Source organism: Belonocnema kinseyi, chromosome 7 (genome assembly GCF_010883055.1).
Source record: "Belonocnema kinseyi isolate 2016_QV_RU_SX_M_011 chromosome 7, B_treatae_v1, whole genome shotgun sequence".
NCBI classification, from domain to species: Eukaryota; Metazoa; Arthropoda; class Insecta; order Hymenoptera; family Cynipidae; genus Belonocnema; species Belonocnema kinseyi.
In genome coordinates this window covers 39,052,905-39,070,855 of record NC_046663.1, presented here as the reverse complement: position 1 = coordinate 39,070,855, position 17,951 = coordinate 39,052,905, and the positions used below count along the sequence as shown (strand labels likewise).

Here is a 17,951-nt window from a genome sequence, read left to right as displayed (position 1 = left end):
AATACGCCAATTAGCACAAATGGTAAGTTCCGACAGTGCCTACAAGTTTGCCTACTGGCCGCTAGATGGCAATACCGGTTTCATATGTATACACCTGGTATTCTGGCCTTCGTAAAAATTTTAAAGTCTCTACTTTATAATCTTCATGTACCCACACAGCTACACTGTGTGGCTATTCGAAGACAACTTGCGTGACTGTGCAAACTGCGCTCTTCGGTTGATCGCTTAGAAAATTCGAGGGTAAGCGGCCGTTATCACGCCCGAGCCTTTTTGGAAATGCATTGGCAGCCTCCGAACGATGCCTCAGAACGGCTTGAGTGCTCACCGAGTGTACGTCGCGAATTTTCTTACCTCCGTAGCCTCGTCCGCGCAAACGCTCCGAGTGCAAATTGTAACCCTCTCATTGAGCCCTGCTCTGAGACGTAGGAGTTTACTTCCCTTAATAAACAGTTTTGTTTGTGTGAACTCTAATAACAATTCTTTCTTGTGTCGAAACAAATTTCTCTTGATCCAACCTCTCCACAATGAACATACTTTTGATTCAACTATGTCAACTTAGTAAATGAAAACTTAGTTTGATTAAGAAGAAGTCTTTGGTCAATGAAGATTATGATGCAGTGCAACACCAGGTACGCTGCTTTCCATATAGTTGTAACCACGCTTCATATGTTAAATCTTGATTTCTCCTAAATTAAGGTAAGTAAACTATTGAAAATTTATGTGGGAGAACGAGAAAGAATAGAGGAGGAGGAGGAGAATTCAGTAATGGTGTATTTAAGACTAGTAGGTACTGAAAATATTAGATTTAATGATTATATCATCTGAATTGTATGTTGTGTGACATTTGGACGTGCAAATAAAAGAAGCGCAACATCTTTAAAATAACAACAACAAAAAAACTTAAAGAAACTGTAGGTAACACCTTGGTTGTGCGTACTAAGTGTACCTCCATTCTGTGTACTGCACTCTGCGATGAGCTTGATGAATCCAGTTAAATAGATAAGGATTTCTTATTAATAGAATCGTGAACATACTTTTGCCTCAACTATGTCAACTTAGTAAACGAAAATTTAGTTTAATTAACGAGGGTTCTTTGGTTTACAGAGATTATCACAGAGAGCACCACAATCAGATTTGTGGCTTTTCTTATAGTTGTAACCACGCTTTTTCTCCTGTTGAATTTTTAACTATACTAAATCAAGTTAAATAAGCTCTTGAAATACATGTAGAAGAATCAGAAAATAATATAGGGAGGGGGGGGGGGGTCGAGGAGGATATGATAATGATTTAGAGTAGGTAAATAGGTTCTGAAAATATTAGATAGAATGATAACTTATATCTCAAATTTTTAACTTATACTAAATCTTCGGTTTTATCAGCTGATTTCCTAAAATACAATTAATCCAGGTGAAGGAATCAATAAATAGACATACATTTTGAAAATTAAATTTATTTAACTTATTTCGTTACAATAAACGCATAAAAATTATATATAGAATTTTAAAACCTATTGCTTACTTTGTGCAGTGTTGGTTTCGTTCCATCAATGTTAAAAAATATTAATGACAAGGAATCTTGAATAAATAATCTCAAAATGTTAATTATATTTAACTAGTTTCTAAACTGAAAGAATTATTCAATAATACCAACCTCCCACATTTAATTGACAATTGAAATAATTTCGTGTACATTATTTACGTTTTCAGCTAGTTGATCTAGTAAAAGAAAGCGCAATCGATCCACAAACTTATTGGGATCTTCCCAGTCATCTAACATTTTAGATTCTGCTTTTGCTTTTATTTTATATTCTAAGGAAAGGTCACCTTCAGCATCATCTTCCTCCTCATCATAGTCATTATCAAGCTCATTATTATCCTCATCAGCAGCATCAGTTTTTAGTACGTATGAAGAACTGTCATATTGGCCAAATTCTTCTTCTGGCTCTACATTCTGCTTTTTCACAAGTGTTTCCCCTTCATCTTTAGACTTATGAGTAATGCATGATAGATTCCTCAGTGGACAGAATTGTGGTTTCCATGCTTTCTGAATAGCTTATTTCTGGTCCAGTTTGAAAATCTTATGCTTTCGAGGATTGCTTTCCTCTCCTTATGAGTCCGACTGTCAGTTTCTTGCATTGGTCTTAAACTTCAAGTTACCTTTGAAATTTGATGAAAATCTCTTTCATCCTGCTTATGATTCTTGGCTGAGCAAGAGTATTTCTCATGTCTTTTTAAATTATCAAGTCTTGAGTAAGTTCTGGAACAACTTGAACAAGTGCTAGTCATCTTGCCACTGACACAGTAAAAATGACTGTTCATGGAATCTGAGTTTATATATCGTCCTCCTCCTCCTTCACTTTTCGTCCTCATCCTCATCCTCCTCATACTCCTCCTCCCCCTCATGTCCATATTCATTTCTCAGGTTCTCTTTCTTCACCTCCTCCTTTTTCAACTCCTTTTCCAAACCTCCTCCTTTTTCCAAATCCTCTTCCAAACAGTTATCATTTGTATCAAACCCAAACACCGTATCATTTTTTCCAATGTTTGATTCACAGTTGCCCTGCATTACATTTTAATACTGCTGAATTATTTTGGTTATTTATGTTGCTTTATTTTAATGTTCGAAGTAAGTGAATTGAATCTTTTTTAGCATATTACTCTATTATGTGAAAGAGATTTCAACATTTCTTAGTCAAACTCTAATATTTATAAAGCTGATTTTATTTTATAAATTCTAGCAAGCGTTTTCAAATTGTATTTTCTGCATCTCAAATGGTTGATTTGACATCTTAGCTATATCAATATAAAATTCTAAGATCTGTTAAAGTGATCAACTGTATGTACTCGCTCACTCGCAAAGCTTTTTACAATAGTACAAAATTATTTTTGATTAAAAACATTTTTTTTAATACACAGCTCTCCATCTCTCTTTCTCCCTAAACTATACATGCTGCATATCATTTACCATCCTTACCTATTATTATACCCCCTCTTTGTCAAAATATTCTAGAACCTTCTACATTATAATCCACACGTGCGGATATAATTTGTTAACATAGAAAAAATGTAATGCGTCATTGAAAATAACCTTGAAGTTCTTTGCGAAAAAATTGCACAGTAGGAATTTGATGTTATTAGTTATAGAAAATTCAGCATTATAGAAAAAATTTTAACGCTAAATTAAATCATCCTTGATTTTTCTATAGACTGTATTATATAATAGCCTTAGTGGAGGATTAAAAAAATTCAAATATTTTAATATATTAATTTGTTGCATTTTAAAACATTTAGTTTAAATCTTTAAGATTTAAAAGGTAAAAAACTGAACTTTCTAAATCAGAGCTGAAAAGCGAGCATATATCTGTTCATAAAAAGCATGTGACCTCAACTCGAATATCGTTGCATGACATAAGGAGTGATAAGCGTCGGGCAGTGTACTCTTGGTATTTACTAAACGTCCATGAAAGGTCTCGATTGCGAGCTGTGAAAAGAAGTGATCTCTCTACAGAACTATAGCATAGGATAATGAAATGTGTACAGCCTCATACTGCCGATGTATGAATGCTTCTGCGAGTTTAAACGCGTGTAGCTGTTATCTCTAGTCCTCGCTCTCTACTTGATACCAGAATAAAGCAACAAGGATCCCAGAACATTTGACTTACCATAAGGAATTATTTTAGATACCTTTCTTACCTTCGATTAACTTTCGCAAATTCTGTCTGCACCATAATTGCGCAATATTATTCTATGACATCATCAGATCTTACTAAAATTTTCTAGTAGCTTTTACCCATTAAACAAAATAAAGGCAGGAATTTTTAGTTGAAAATATCATCTATCAGGAAGCAATAATCAAAACAGGATGCCTGGCACAAATCCCCATATCAAATTCCAGCTGTCCACCTACATATTTTGTGCATTAAACAAATAAAAGCAGGAATTGTTACCTAAAAGTATTATCTATAGGGAAGCAATAAATCAAATTAATAGTCAAAACAGGATGCCGTGCGTGCTCTCCATATTAAATTTCACCTATACACCTGCATCTTTTGCGCATTTAACGAACATCTTATCTGTCAGGAAGCAATAAATCATCCATATTTTTCTCACAATAACCTTGAGCCTGTTTACATTAAGTTAGTAACAGACTATTGCGCAACCGTGACGTCATCAGGATCCTTCCAGAACGCTCTCGAAGCTTAGCACGGACAAGAACCCTTTTTTCCAGAAAATTTAGCAAAGACACGAACCACTACAGGTCGAAACTTCTCGATGTCAGTAAGGTAGGAATCGCGAGCCAGAATCCAGCCTGCTCATCTACTTTTATTTGCCGTAAACGGTGCCTTCTATCAAATCACGGCAGTCCTATTTCTGAGGTCCGTAATTTGAAGAGAACCTTAACTGCCTGTTACGGTGTTTTCTAAATTTGAATAGTGAAGAGTGTTGTCGCGGAGAAAACGTTAATTTAAAATTAAAAATTACTTTAATATTTAATTTATTTAATTTTAATTTTACCTCTAAAAAAAAGGTTCTCTAAGAAGCCGTTGTTTTTGGTGATTCGGAGCCCACCTTAAACTATAGGTCCCCCTCCCGCCACCAACTAAAGTGCGTGTGTGGGGGAGAGGGTTGCAATGGAATAGGGGAGATGTAGAGGGAAAATGTAAACCCTTCGGGGACACATTCAAAACTTCCATTTAACTTTTTATTTATTTAAAAACTCTTCAAAATGTTGCATCTATTGCGAAAATTTTTAAATTGCCGAATTTATTTTAATTTAGACATCGATTACATTGCAGCAATGATCTGTTTTAGTTGAGGAATTCATGGATTTAAACGACCAATTTTCTTTCCCAGTGCACACGGAAGAGAACGTTTACCGTCTTTCCAAATTATTGCTTGAAATGTGCCCTAAATGAGAAATCGATCCTCCTTCAGTTCACTCAGCAACTGCTGAGGGAAAATCAAGCAGTTATTACGTTACTGTGGAACATCACAGGCTGTCTTGCAAAATCGGCTCAAAATTAGTCTCAGAATTTTGAACGTAATAAGTCAGTGATATCAGTGTACTTTCAATATTTTTAAATATTAAATTAATATTCTCTTATAAGCTTAATTAATTAATAATTCTTGAATAAAATACTTAATTCATTCATTAAAAAATTATGAATTGACATTATAATTTAATGAACCTACCATATGTTTACACTAATAAATCGCTAAAGACCAACGTGAAGATAGTTTTTAATACTGACACTGTTTATGTAGCCGTAATTTCAAATTAACGTGGAGGAGGGGGAGGGGGGGTAAGTATTCAAACCCTTTTTTTTACGTAAGATATCTTTATATCTGCGAATCACGTAATAAGAAAATATTTAGGAAATTTAAATTAGATTTAAAAATCCTAATTAACGTTCAATATTCAAATTAATGGAAATGTTTGTTTTAACAGGAGTTTCCACGTAATAAAGATATGTTAATAAACAATAAGGAGTCATCCACAAATTACCTGAGATATTTTTCTGAAACTCACCCCCTCCCATATAATATACCCTGAAATCTATTTGCCCCCCCCCCCCAACCTCACTAAAATTGTATAAAGTTATGGAACGATAAATAAAAAATATAAACGCTATTTAATAAATAAAGATGGAACCTTATTGAAATTATTTTTATAAAATAAAATCTATTAATAACAGTAAGTATTTATTTGTACAAAAAAACACTGTTAAAAATGCATGGAATTCTACGACACTTCTACAAGACTTCTACCATACAAGCGTAAAGTAAAATTGCAAACATGGCATTGGAATGACGAAATTGCAATAAATGCATTGCAAGTGATATAAATCGTGAAGTCATCGTCCAGCAATCCAAAACATTGATTAGGGTGTTTGTAAGACGAAATTTTCACACGACGAAATCACGGAACTCGGGGAATTCAAGAAATTCACGGAATTAACCGAATTCAAGGAATTCTCGGAATTAACGAAACTCTTAACATTCACAGAAGTCACAGAATTCATGAAAATGAAGGAATTCACGGAGTTTAAGGAATTTACGGAATTCACGAAAATTGCAGAACTCGCGGAATTCGCGAAACACATGGCATTCATGAAATTCACAGAATGCAAGGGATTCGCGAAAATAGCTGAATTCATGGAATTCAAGGAATTTAAGGAATTAATTTAACTCACAAAATTAATCATTTACATTATTTTATCAATTTTTCCCTTCAACAGGTATTAAAATATAGAAGCTTTCAATACATGTGGTGGAAGTTTCCAACAGAAATTGTTAACAGTGTACAGCTTTCATATTTCTTTAGCGCCTAAATGTGTGTAGCCCGAAATCAAAAGTATACAATGGAAAATTAAATTTGTTTTCGAAGCATAAGTTCCAGTTTTCTAACCTAATATTTTAAACGTATTAAATAAAAATTTCAAAGTTTGTTCAAACTATTACTATTTGGTATATAAATTATTGAAATTGCTATTTACTTATGGCAGGTTACATAATCTCTTCTTATTTTTTCTCGTTTTTTCACATAAATACAAACTAAAATAATACAACTCAATAATAAAATCCAACTATTTTTCATTGAAAATTCATTATTTCCGGTTGAAAAACCTGCTATTAAATTTCCAGCCAAGAATGAACTTTCTCGTTAATAATTAATCTGATTCGATTGAAAATTAACATTTGAAGTGGAAATTCAAATGCTTTGTAGAAAGTTTGTATATTCAATTCAAAATCTTGATAGAAAGTTCAACTATTGGATCGAAATACAATTTTTGAGGATTCTCTTTTTTTTTTAATTCGTCTTCAATGGTTTCAATCAACTTTGTTTATTTTAATTCAAAATCTGTTTTAAGTGAAATATCATCTATTACATTTTATGTTAAAGAATTATCTTTTCAGGCTGAAAATTGAACTCCTTACTTGAAAGTTAAACTACTTTCCTGAGAATTCTTTTTTATTTTTTGTTTGAAGATTCATAATTTTACTTGAAATATCATGTCTTTGGTTAAAAACTTTACTACTTTGTTGAAAATTTGTTAGCATGATTAAAAAATTAATATATTTTGTTGAAAATTAACTTGTTTATTGAAGATGTATATTTCGAGATTGAAAATTCAAATGTTTTGTAGAAAAATCGTCTTTTTGGCCTGAAAATTCAACTATTATGTTAAAAATGTATGACATATTTTATATCCGTCTTTTTGGTTTGAAAATTTCACAATTTTATTATCACTTTTTTTCTTTTATTGTATTGAAATTTCATCTCTTTTTGCAGAAATTTGACATTTATGTTGTTATGTATGGTTAAAATGAATATTTTTCGGTTAAAAATTAATTTTTTGAGTGAAAATCCATATTTTTGGGTTGAAACTTTTTTTTTAGAAAATTTGTATTTTCGATTCTAACATTTAACAATTTGGTAAAAAAATTCAATTATTTGGTCATAAGTTGAACTCCTTTGTTAAAATTAGTCTTTTCGATAGAACAATGATACTATTGGTTTCAAATTAACTATTTGGTTGAAAATTATGAATTTCCTTGAAAATTCGTCTTTTCGGTAGAAAATAAATTTTTGAAGATTCAAAGAAGGATTTGGCTTAATGGTATAATAATAAAAAAATATTTGGTTTCAAATTAATCTTTTTTAGTTAAGTTCAACTGTCTTTTATAAAAATGAATTTTTTTTGCTTAAAATATCATTTATTACATTTTTGTTGTAAAAATTCATATTTTCTGGTTCAAAATCCATTTGTTCTGTACAGAATGTATGTAATTTGTGGAAAATAACTGGACTGAAATAAATCATTTTTCTTGGTTAAAATCTAAAATAATGCATTTTTTGTTGAAAATTCATCTTTTTTTATTGAAAACTTGAAACATGTCTCGAAAAGTTTATTAGTTAATAATTAATATTTCTCTAAATACTAATTTTCTCTACAATTTAATCATGGACTTAATTAATTATATCTCGTGAGCCAATTTAAATCCTATAATAACAAAAAAAATTATTTAGGAGATGTAGTTAGAACTCAACTACGTCTACTCTCAACTATGTCTACTTCCTTACAATTTTTGATTTTTTTAAATTAGAAAATGGATCGTAAGAAAAGTACTTAATTATTGAGTACTTAAAATCATTAGATATAAATGCTTTATTATTATTTTAATTAAAAAATGTGTATAATTTGTACTTTTTTTAAACAAAAGCATTTTATGAACTTTTTCTATTTAACACAATCATATTGAATTTATTATACGTTCCACATATACTGGAAATATACATTTCAAGAACATTAAATACAAATTATGTTAAAAAAACATTAACGTTAATTTATTTGATAATTGTGAAATATTTCGAACCATCTATGTCCACCTCAAAACGAAAATTGGTTATTCTGTCACGACAATATATTATATTTAACAAATCTGATATATAAAGTCTCCGTGTGTCAAATTCCCAAGTTAATTTTATATGACCCATTAAAGCTTTAAAAAACATAACGTAATGGTATATTCGTCTCTAAAAGCTGGCACTATTTTAGGACTTTCAAAAGAGAAGTAAAAGTAATCTCTTTCCGTTAAAAAATATCATAGAGTATATTTTTAAGCAAGGAAAAACAGTGGAATGCTTATTAAATTAATTTTTATATCGAAAATGAGGCTAAAACTTTGAAAAAATATAAGTATTTTCCTTAATAATCACGATAACAAAAATCATTTTCAGTTAAAAATCTTAAGTTTTTGTAGGAATGTTAGAGTGCCCATTAAAGATAAAAAGATCTTTTCTGAATGTCTTGTCCTTTGAATTTATATATTAAAAAAAAATAATTAACGCAGAATTTGTGTTGTTTTACTTTTTTTTTTTTAATTTGAGCAAGGCATTTAGAGTCATGTTATATTTCAAACTTAGAAAAAGAAAATAATTAGTTTCAGGCGTCGGACTCACTTTAGAGAGCACAAACAGTGTAAAAATGGTTATGAATAGCGTCAAAATAGTGCCATAAAAATTTTTACATTAAAAAAATATCAATGTTTACATTTTTTTTTCTTAAAAATTCAATTATTTTAATGAACATTCATCTTTTTGGTCCATAATGTATCAATTTCTGTAAAAATTTCACCTTTCTTCGGTTAAAAATTGATCAATTTGAGTTGAAAATTAACTTTTTGTGAAAAATTCATATTTTTGGGTTGAAACTTAAGCTGTTTTGGAGGAAAAATCGAATTTTTCGCCCGAAAAGCAAACAATTTGGTAGGGAAGTTAACTACTTGGTCGAAAATTGATGTATTTTGTTCAAAATTTGTCTTTTTTTGGAAGAAAATCAATTTTTTAGTTAAAAATGCAACCGTCTAGTTGAAAATTAATCTGTTTAAGGTGAGGATTGAAGTATTTTGATGAAAATTAGTCTTTGTTGATTATATCCAACTTTTTTTTAATTTAAATTAAAATCTTTTTTATTGAAATATCGACTATGTATGACATTTTTCATTGAAAGATCTTCTTTTCAGATTAAAAATTCAATTACTTGGTTAAATTTGAATAACTTTAGTCGAATTTAGTCATAATTTTAGTCGAAAGTTCGTTTTTTCTGTTCAAAATTTTTTTTTTTTCGACTAATAATTTAACTATTTTGTTAAAAACTCAACCGATTGGTTGTAAAATATTTCTTTTTGTAAATTAATTTTTGGGGGTTGAAAGTTCCACTGTTTTGTAGGAAATTCAATTTATTATTAAAAAATAATTTTCCTTACAAAAAATTATACTACGTATTTTTTGGTTAAAAGTTTGCTTATCTTAAGAATTCACCTATTTAGTTCAAACTTTTTTGAAACGAAAAAAATACATAATCTAAGATTAATCAAATAAAATTTGGAATAACATAACACAGATTGTTTAAAATAGTTGCTTGAAAATTTTTTGTAATTTTTTTGAAAAATCGTATTTTTTAGTAGAAAATTCAATTATATTTGGATTAAAATTTTCTGTATTTCTTTTAAATTAATATTTTCTGGCAGAAAATTAATTTTCTTAGTTAAAAGTTGAGCTAGTTTTAAAGATATATATTTATTTGGTTTACAATTTGTATTTTTTGAAATAAAATCAATTTGTTTGGTTAACCATGCAATGTTTGGTTACAAATTAAAATTTTTTAGTTAAGGATTGCATTATTTGGTCGATAATTCGTATTCTTGGCTTGAAAATTCGACTGCTTGGTTAATAGTCAAACGACTTCATCAAATACCAATGTTTTCTGAAAATTCTCCTTCTTTTAAATTAACGGTTTTAGCTGAAATTTGAACGATATTAGATTTGTGTAAAATTTGACCCCCACCTCCAGTTTTTGTCAAATTTCCACGTTTTGAAACCCGCTAAATCCGAAAAACAGATTATTTACGAATGTGTCTGTATGTTTGTCTGTCTATATGCGTGTCTGCTTTCACAATAACAATAAAAAATTATTTTATTAGATTGGCCTCTGGTACAATTGTTTAGTGTCCTAAACTAAAGGTTAAGTCCGTTAGCCAGCTATTTTGAATGAAAATTCAAAAAGTGGGGACTTTGAATATTTTCGAGACCACTTTTTTAAAAATAAAAAATTCTCTGTCGGGTTATTCCTAGTATTCAAAAAGTCGAACAATTTATCCTAATCACTTTTTTCATAAAACAAAAAATTACCAGAGTTATAGAATTTACAAAATTCCAAAAACAAACGAAAATGAACATTTTAATCCAAATAACGCATGATGTCAAAAAAGTCAAGAGAAGAAAATTTTTGCTTTTTGAATGCCCTACAAAATTATGATAACAAATCTTTGAATTTTTTCGAAAAATCAAATTTTCCAATTTTGATCTCTTTAAGTAGAAAATTTAACTATTTGATCATCTAATTTGTTAAAAATTAATTTTTTTGTTAAAAATATAACTGATTAAAAATTAATCGGTTTTAACTAAGGAAAATATTTTTAATTAAAAAGTTAAGAAATAGTGCCAGTATCAATAGTAATTTTTTTCGAAATAGTCATAAAATAGTGTGATCGTTAAAAAAAAAGTATAAATAATGTGGAGATTCCGAGGCCTGTAATTTTTGATATTATGAAAAAAATATGAAAAGTCAAAGTTTAAAAATATTTAGAAAATTGAGGTTTAGAGTATCGAGATTACTTCAAAAATGTTAAATTCGAGGGAATTTTTAAAAATTTTCTTTAACACAAATAAACTTTGGAAACTAAATAAATTATTAGAAAAAAAATTGGTCATTTATAGCCAAGATTTCCTGTATATTTATGTTGTTTTTTTCATTTATTATTAAAACATGCTAGTGGAAAGTGTTTTCTTTTTTTCGAAAATAAAATGCATTGTTTAATTTTTTCTGAATTTAAACTTTAACGAGTAAATTATTACGGTAAAACCATTTGTTTTTTCTTTTAGATTTAAGGATAGAAACTTTTCAAAAATGTTGCCACATCAAGATACAAATCTTTTTTCTTTTACCTATAATTTGTTTTTTAACGTTGATGGTTTTCAAGGAAAATTTGGAGGCTGCTTTTTGATGAGAAACTTTCAATACGAGATTTGCAATATTAATTTGTTTTTCTTTATCTTATCACAAAGAAACCACAAATGAAAAACTTTAAATGACCCTTTTGATTTATTTGTTGATGCAAATAAAATAAAATAGGGAAAATGAAAACTTTGGTGCTTGGACCATTCCTTGAAAGAACAAAAAATATCAAAGAAAAAGCAACAACGTCATATCTGAATCCTGAGGCTGATGTTTTATTATGAAACAAAATTCTGTCTCAGGCTCTAGTCGATTTCCGAAAATGTAAAAAATGTTGATGAAAAATTATTGTACCAATAATTCGACAAGATAAGATATTTGATGGCCTTTCTTTAATTGCTAAGATACAGAAATTTATGATATCAGATTAACCTATTTTATCAGAAATAAATATTTTAAGTTCAATAAAAATTGATATTGCTTTTTTCTCACATATCTACTCGTGCTTATAGTCTATTTAAAAAGATTATTAAATATTTCAATAATGATAGAAACATCAATTTTTATTTGTCTTTTATGATACTTAAACTAAATTTCATAAATTTATAAAAAAATTATATTAAGAAGCCTAAAGATAATTTTCTTGCATTTTCTGTTATTTACTCTCTTAAATTCATTTCGGAAAAATGTTAAAAAGTTTTTCAATTATATTTTCTGCATTTTTTAATTTTCGTAATTATGAAATTGACGAAATATAAAAATCTCCAATTGGAAAATTCTCGAAGACTAAAATTCCCGAACAGTTTATAATATTACCGAATTTTAAAATACCAGGATAATAAAATTCCAAACCGTTTATGATATTATCAAATTTAATCATTTCTAAAAAATAAAATTCGCAAGAGAAACTTGATGAATTATAAATTATCCGATACTAAAAATTCCTGAATTAAAAAACTTTTAAATATCTTTTAATCAATATTATTCATTTGTAAATTGTTGACTATACTATCATAATTTCAACTTTTCTACTTCTAAATCCAAAATTAGGACAAGAATTAGAAATTGTAACAATTAAATTTTTTTAAATACATATAATAACTGAGGTATCAAATTTTTCAACACTTTATTCAGAATGATTATTCAATCTTGAAATCTTTCGAAGAAAACTTTTTCAGATTTAAATAAATCATTTTTTTAAAAATAATTATCTAAAAATCAGTCAATTTAAATATATTGCATAGGCAATGAAAACAGAAAACAAAGCAAGTTCACTATATGGTGCCGATTTTTCAAATTGTACAATGTTAAGTCTTTAAATTCGAAAATGTTAAACATTTTGGAACATTGTGATATTAAAAATTAATTTTTAATTTACAGTTCTAAAATATTCTCATTCTTAAGACTTGAATCTGAGGAATTATTGCCTTCATTTTTCATTGTTTTTTATTCATTCTGGGGGCTCTTAATTTAAAGTCGTTTAATTACAAATTCTCAAAACTAGAAAATGCACAACTATATTAAAATAAAAAAATAAATATTAAATTTAAAATAGACTAAAATTGAAACCAAATATTTTTGAATATGTGAGTAACAAATTATTTGATATAAAACTGACTATCAAAGATTTCAATAAGACATTTTGCAAATTTAAAAGATTTAGTTCTGAAATTTCCATCAGATTTTAAATAATTGAATTTAAAACTGCAACGTTGCGAAATTTGAAATGGAAAACCTCCAAAAACTAAAAAATTTAAAACCTAATAATAATATTTTCGAATTTAAACTTCTAATAGAAAAAGTTTTAGATGATACATATTATCAACTATCATATCATGTTGTATTAAGTGACATTAAAAGTGATTATGTATACTTTTTTTTACTAAAACAGGGGATTTGTCTCAAACAAAAATCACTGTGATTTTACCGTTCAAAATGGAAGAATTTTAAATATTGTGAACCCTTAAAGTGTGTTTATTTTTAAAAAATTAGAAAATGATATGCTTTCTGATTGAAAATCTTGAAAATAAAGAAATTATTACTTGAAGCGTTAAAAAATAAACAATTCCGAACTTCTTAAAAAAATTGAAGCATTCTTCAATGGATATATTGCAATTAAGTCCTTAAAAATAATTAATTTTTGAATCCCACATCATGGTTTTCAAAATTTTCTCATTTTAATCTAAAGTGTAAAATAAATAACTTGAAAATCAATGATTAATCATTAATCGCGAGACAAAAAATCGAGCAAAAAAAAAGTTTCAATCAGGACAGGATTAATGAATTGTACATCATAATATATATTTTCATTAGAAAAGAACGAAAAAGTGATATAAATATGAGTACTTTTTACACAATTTCATTGTAAAAGGGAGCTTTAATTGCACTAGACCGAAAAAAGTATCAAATAATAGGATAATGCGAGGTCTCGTCTCTGTTTTACACTAAAATGTAATATAATTGATTTGAAAAGACCATTTCCTGACGGGATTAATTATTAGATAGGTCAGACGTAGAAATTAATTTGGTAATTCTCTAAAGGACTGAATATAATCCGGAAATTCTTGTCAGGGGAATAGCAAAAAAAAGGAAATGCCCCGTCTCTAATAATGGGAAAAATTTTCCTGAGAAATGTTCGCTGAGTGAAAGGTAATTCACTTTTTAATCGACGACTTCTGCAAACGTTGAGGAAATCTCCTTAGGACAATCCAATTATCTTTTAAATTAAGTCTAGTGAATTAACTGCCAGGGCAAAGCGATTGGATCGATGCAATCAGGGTGTTAGGGAATCAGTCCTAAGTAGTTGAGTACCTACTTGCAGGGATCCCAGGTAAGACCTCCAGGACAGTCTTCTTCGGTGAGAAGGTCGCACTCGAGGGGCGAACACACACACGATAAAGCTCTTGCCACCGCAACTGATAAAACCACAATACCACCAAGTAAAACTAACGGGACCCTCATTTTTGTAAAAAATTGTCCTGTTCACCAACACACTGTTTTCTATGACCTACACCCTCCACAAGGCCAATTTTACAACGCCACTGGGAACCGAAAGTTTGTCCCGTTCATCGGTCTTCTCGATCTTAGTCTTTTCTTTCTACACTTGAGACAACTTCACCGCTGCTCTACCCCAAATCTTATAACTTTACATATCAACTTCACAAAGTGTCTTTACCACAATTTTATCTACATGTCAAATCTGTAAACATAATATTGGTAATATTCACAATTATTCCTGATGAATGGTGTAAAAAGTTTTAATTTATTTTTAAAATGAAGGGACTTTGATTGCGAAGTTGAATCAGATATAATTTAAATCAAATTAAATGTATTTCGGTGCGAATAATATATTTAATTATATATGCAAGTAAAATGAATTTATATTATTGATCTGAAAATGGGTATTGATGAATTACCAAATAGGAATCTAATTAGTGAAACTGAAACTTTAGCATAGAAATGACCCGTTTGAATACTGAAAATAAATGTATTTTATGAATCTATCATTATAAAATTGTTTGTCTATCATTTAACAGAAACTTCAATAGGATTTTCTGAATACTTCTTTTATTGACGAAAACAATAGCTGAAACAACATTTACTCTCTCCTCGTCTCTCATTTTTTATTTGTCAAGTATTTCAACCATGTAGCCACTCTTCAAATAAGAGCTGCATAAAAGTAAACATGTCGACGCCTTAGTCCTTCTATTTTTATAATTTTCCTTACACCTTCCATTACATAAAGAAAATTTTCATAATTATTTATAAATGAATTAAAATAAACCACACTACATCCCCAGAGTCAAATTATTATTTTTCAAATATTCCTACATCCTAAATTGTTTTTTAAATTATGCAATGATTTGTTTAACTTCTGGATCAAAATGTGCCATCTTAGGATTTAGTATCATACCTTACTTAATTTGTATATATTAATAAAAAAAATTATCTCAAAGTACACAAGGAACTTACAAATTATTTTAAAAACTCTTCAGTTAGATTTTAATCTTCATCTATTTCTGAAAGGACTTTAGTGATATTTATTTATACAATAAGGATTAATTTCGGAAAGAAAATTTCTGTTTGAAGGAAGGTAGGGGTTTAAGAAAAATTTGTATGACTTGTGTTATAGTTCCATTTTCACACACGTTTTCGCGCATCGTGTGCTCAAAAGAACAGGACGTGGATGGTACTTCCGGGTAAATAGTTACGCGAGACGCTCTGCAACCAGGACGAACGTGCACTGAAGTAAACGCGTCGGGACGCCGGGCGCCGCGACGCTTTGCGTCGGCGCCTTGTCACAAGACACAGACCTCAGTTTTCTACACAATTTTCCCTCCGTGTAAACTAAACTAATGCTTATCGAATGTCGATGAGCGGCATGCTCGTCATCATTTTTATCCTTGAAAATATACATACATACATGTAATGCATGGAGTAAATTTATAGAAAATCAGGTCGCGGGAATCTATTTAGACTAACGCTACTATGAAGAGATTTTTTCTTAGAAAATATGTTCTTATTTAAAAATAATAAACATGCAAAATGTTTAATTTTTCTCGTTTTCGATAGTGCTGCATTTCGATACGGGAACTTCAAATTTTTGAAACATATTCTAAAACCAACTTCTCGGGCATTCATTTTTTATCAATAATATCGTCTGATGTCTAGCTTTCGATCAAGTTCGACTAATAGTATCGGAAAAAATCAGAAATGCACAAAAGTATTTATTCTTCAATTAAAATATTTTAAAATATCTTTACGAGATTATAAATTCATATTAAGTTCAAACTTTTATAAATTATGAAAATTCTTTCAAAAATGAAATGTATAACAGTATATTGGCTGATTATTTTGGTTCAAAATTTATTTTTCTGGTTTGAAAATGCAACTGTTTTGGTAAAAATTTCAAGTATTTAATTAAAAATTACATTTTCTGTTGAGAATTCAACATTTTTTTGAAACTATTGTTTATTTTTTGTTGAAAATTTAATCTTTGTAACTAAAATTTAATTATTATTTCCCGAATATTTTTACGACAAAACAATGTTTGGAAAAGATTTAAAAAATTATAAAGAAAAATCCAATTTTATTTTATGTTGAAGGCCTTATCAAATTAATTTTTTATGTTTGAGCCTTCTACTTTTTTTGTAACTTCTTCCCTATGTTTCGCTGATATATTATATCTATATGGATTAAAGTGTCCGAACTCAATTTTAAAAATTAACATTTTTCAACGGCTATATAATTAAAAATGTAAATATTGGAATAAAGTTTTGAGAACTTGTTCAAAATATATAGAACAAGTCTATCTGGCCTATTTGGGTTTTTATTTTGTGTGACAGGGCTCTAGAGCCCTAAATAGATTTAAAAAAATTAAACTGAATTACTTAAATCAAATAGAAATCGTTTGAATAATTTAACAACAATAAGTTTTTAAACATTTGAAAATTATTTTAAAATACTTGTAAACTTGTTATTTATCGTATAAAAATATCGTCTTTATCATCACGCACATGGGGTAGTTTTTTCGCGCTCAAAGGGTAACAAATTAAAAATAAATGCATGCGATTTCAAAAAAAATGCCAAGTTCTTTAAAAATATTTCAAATAAATTGGTTAATTAGGAGCCAATTAAATAAATCGAAAACAATTAAAAAGATAAAAAAACTTACTTGAATTCTGCAACTTTGAAAGAAATTTAGAAAAATTAAAAGAATTTGATGAAATGTTTTAGAACTCAAAGTAAGGTTAACAAAATTCAGGATCAATTAAAAAAAACTTTTCAAAATTAAAAAAATTAATATCATTAAGTAGAATTGAGTGGCTTTAGAATAATTCAAACAAATGAAACACTGTAAGAGAATTCCAAAGAATTTAAAAGAATTCGGGGTGAATTTTTAAAAAATGTCGAATCTCTTTCAATCTTTGCAACCCTACTAATTTCAATCACAAGAAGTTACTAATCACAACAAAACAATTCAAGTTGAACTCAAAAGAATTTAAATAAATTAAAATAATTTTTGAAATGGAAAAAAAATTCGATTGATTACAATAAATTTTCAGTGAATTTCGAGAAATTTAAAGGAAATGAGAAGAGTTAGATGAAATTCACAAAAATCGATCTGAATTTAAAAAGCAATACAGTGGATTGAAAAAAATATGAAAAAATTTAATGAATTTAGTAGAATTGAGTGAATTTACAGGAATTAAAAAGAATTTAGGATAAATTGATAAGAATTCAGAGCGAATTCCAAATGAATTCGAAACCAAATTTTGAAAATCTTTTCAAATCTGTAAGTAAATTCTACGAAATCCCTCACATATTGCGAAAAATCCTTTAAAATCCATTAAAATATTAAAATCCCGTAATATTATTCAATCCCTTGGAAACCCCCTGAGATTTTTTTAATTTCTTGGAATCTATGAAA

At 28.6% G+C, this 17,951-nt stretch overlaps 1 protein-coding gene across 2 annotated transcripts in view; it reads right to left on the bottom strand.

The window, feature by feature from the left end:
* The window catches only part of LOC117176728 (insulin-like growth factor-binding protein 7), a 164,112-nt gene extending 148,375 nt beyond the window's left edge, over nt 1-15,737 (bottom strand). The window contains exons 1-2 of one of the 2 annotated variants that reach the window (XM_033366993.1): nt 15,643-15,737; nt 14,337-14,720 (exon numbers count right to left, since the gene is read on the bottom strand). In XM_033366993.1, coding sequence (XP_033222884.1) covers nt 14,337-14,482 — 146 coding nt within the window. In that variant the 5' untranslated portion in view covers nt 14,483-14,720; nt 15,643-15,737. Of the gene's footprint in view, nt 1-14,336; nt 14,721-15,493; nt 15,589-15,642 lie in introns of those variants that run through there. The other variant, XM_033366994.1, reaches the window with a different exon arrangement.
* Between the last annotated feature and the right edge of the window lie 2,214 nt (nt 15,738-17,951).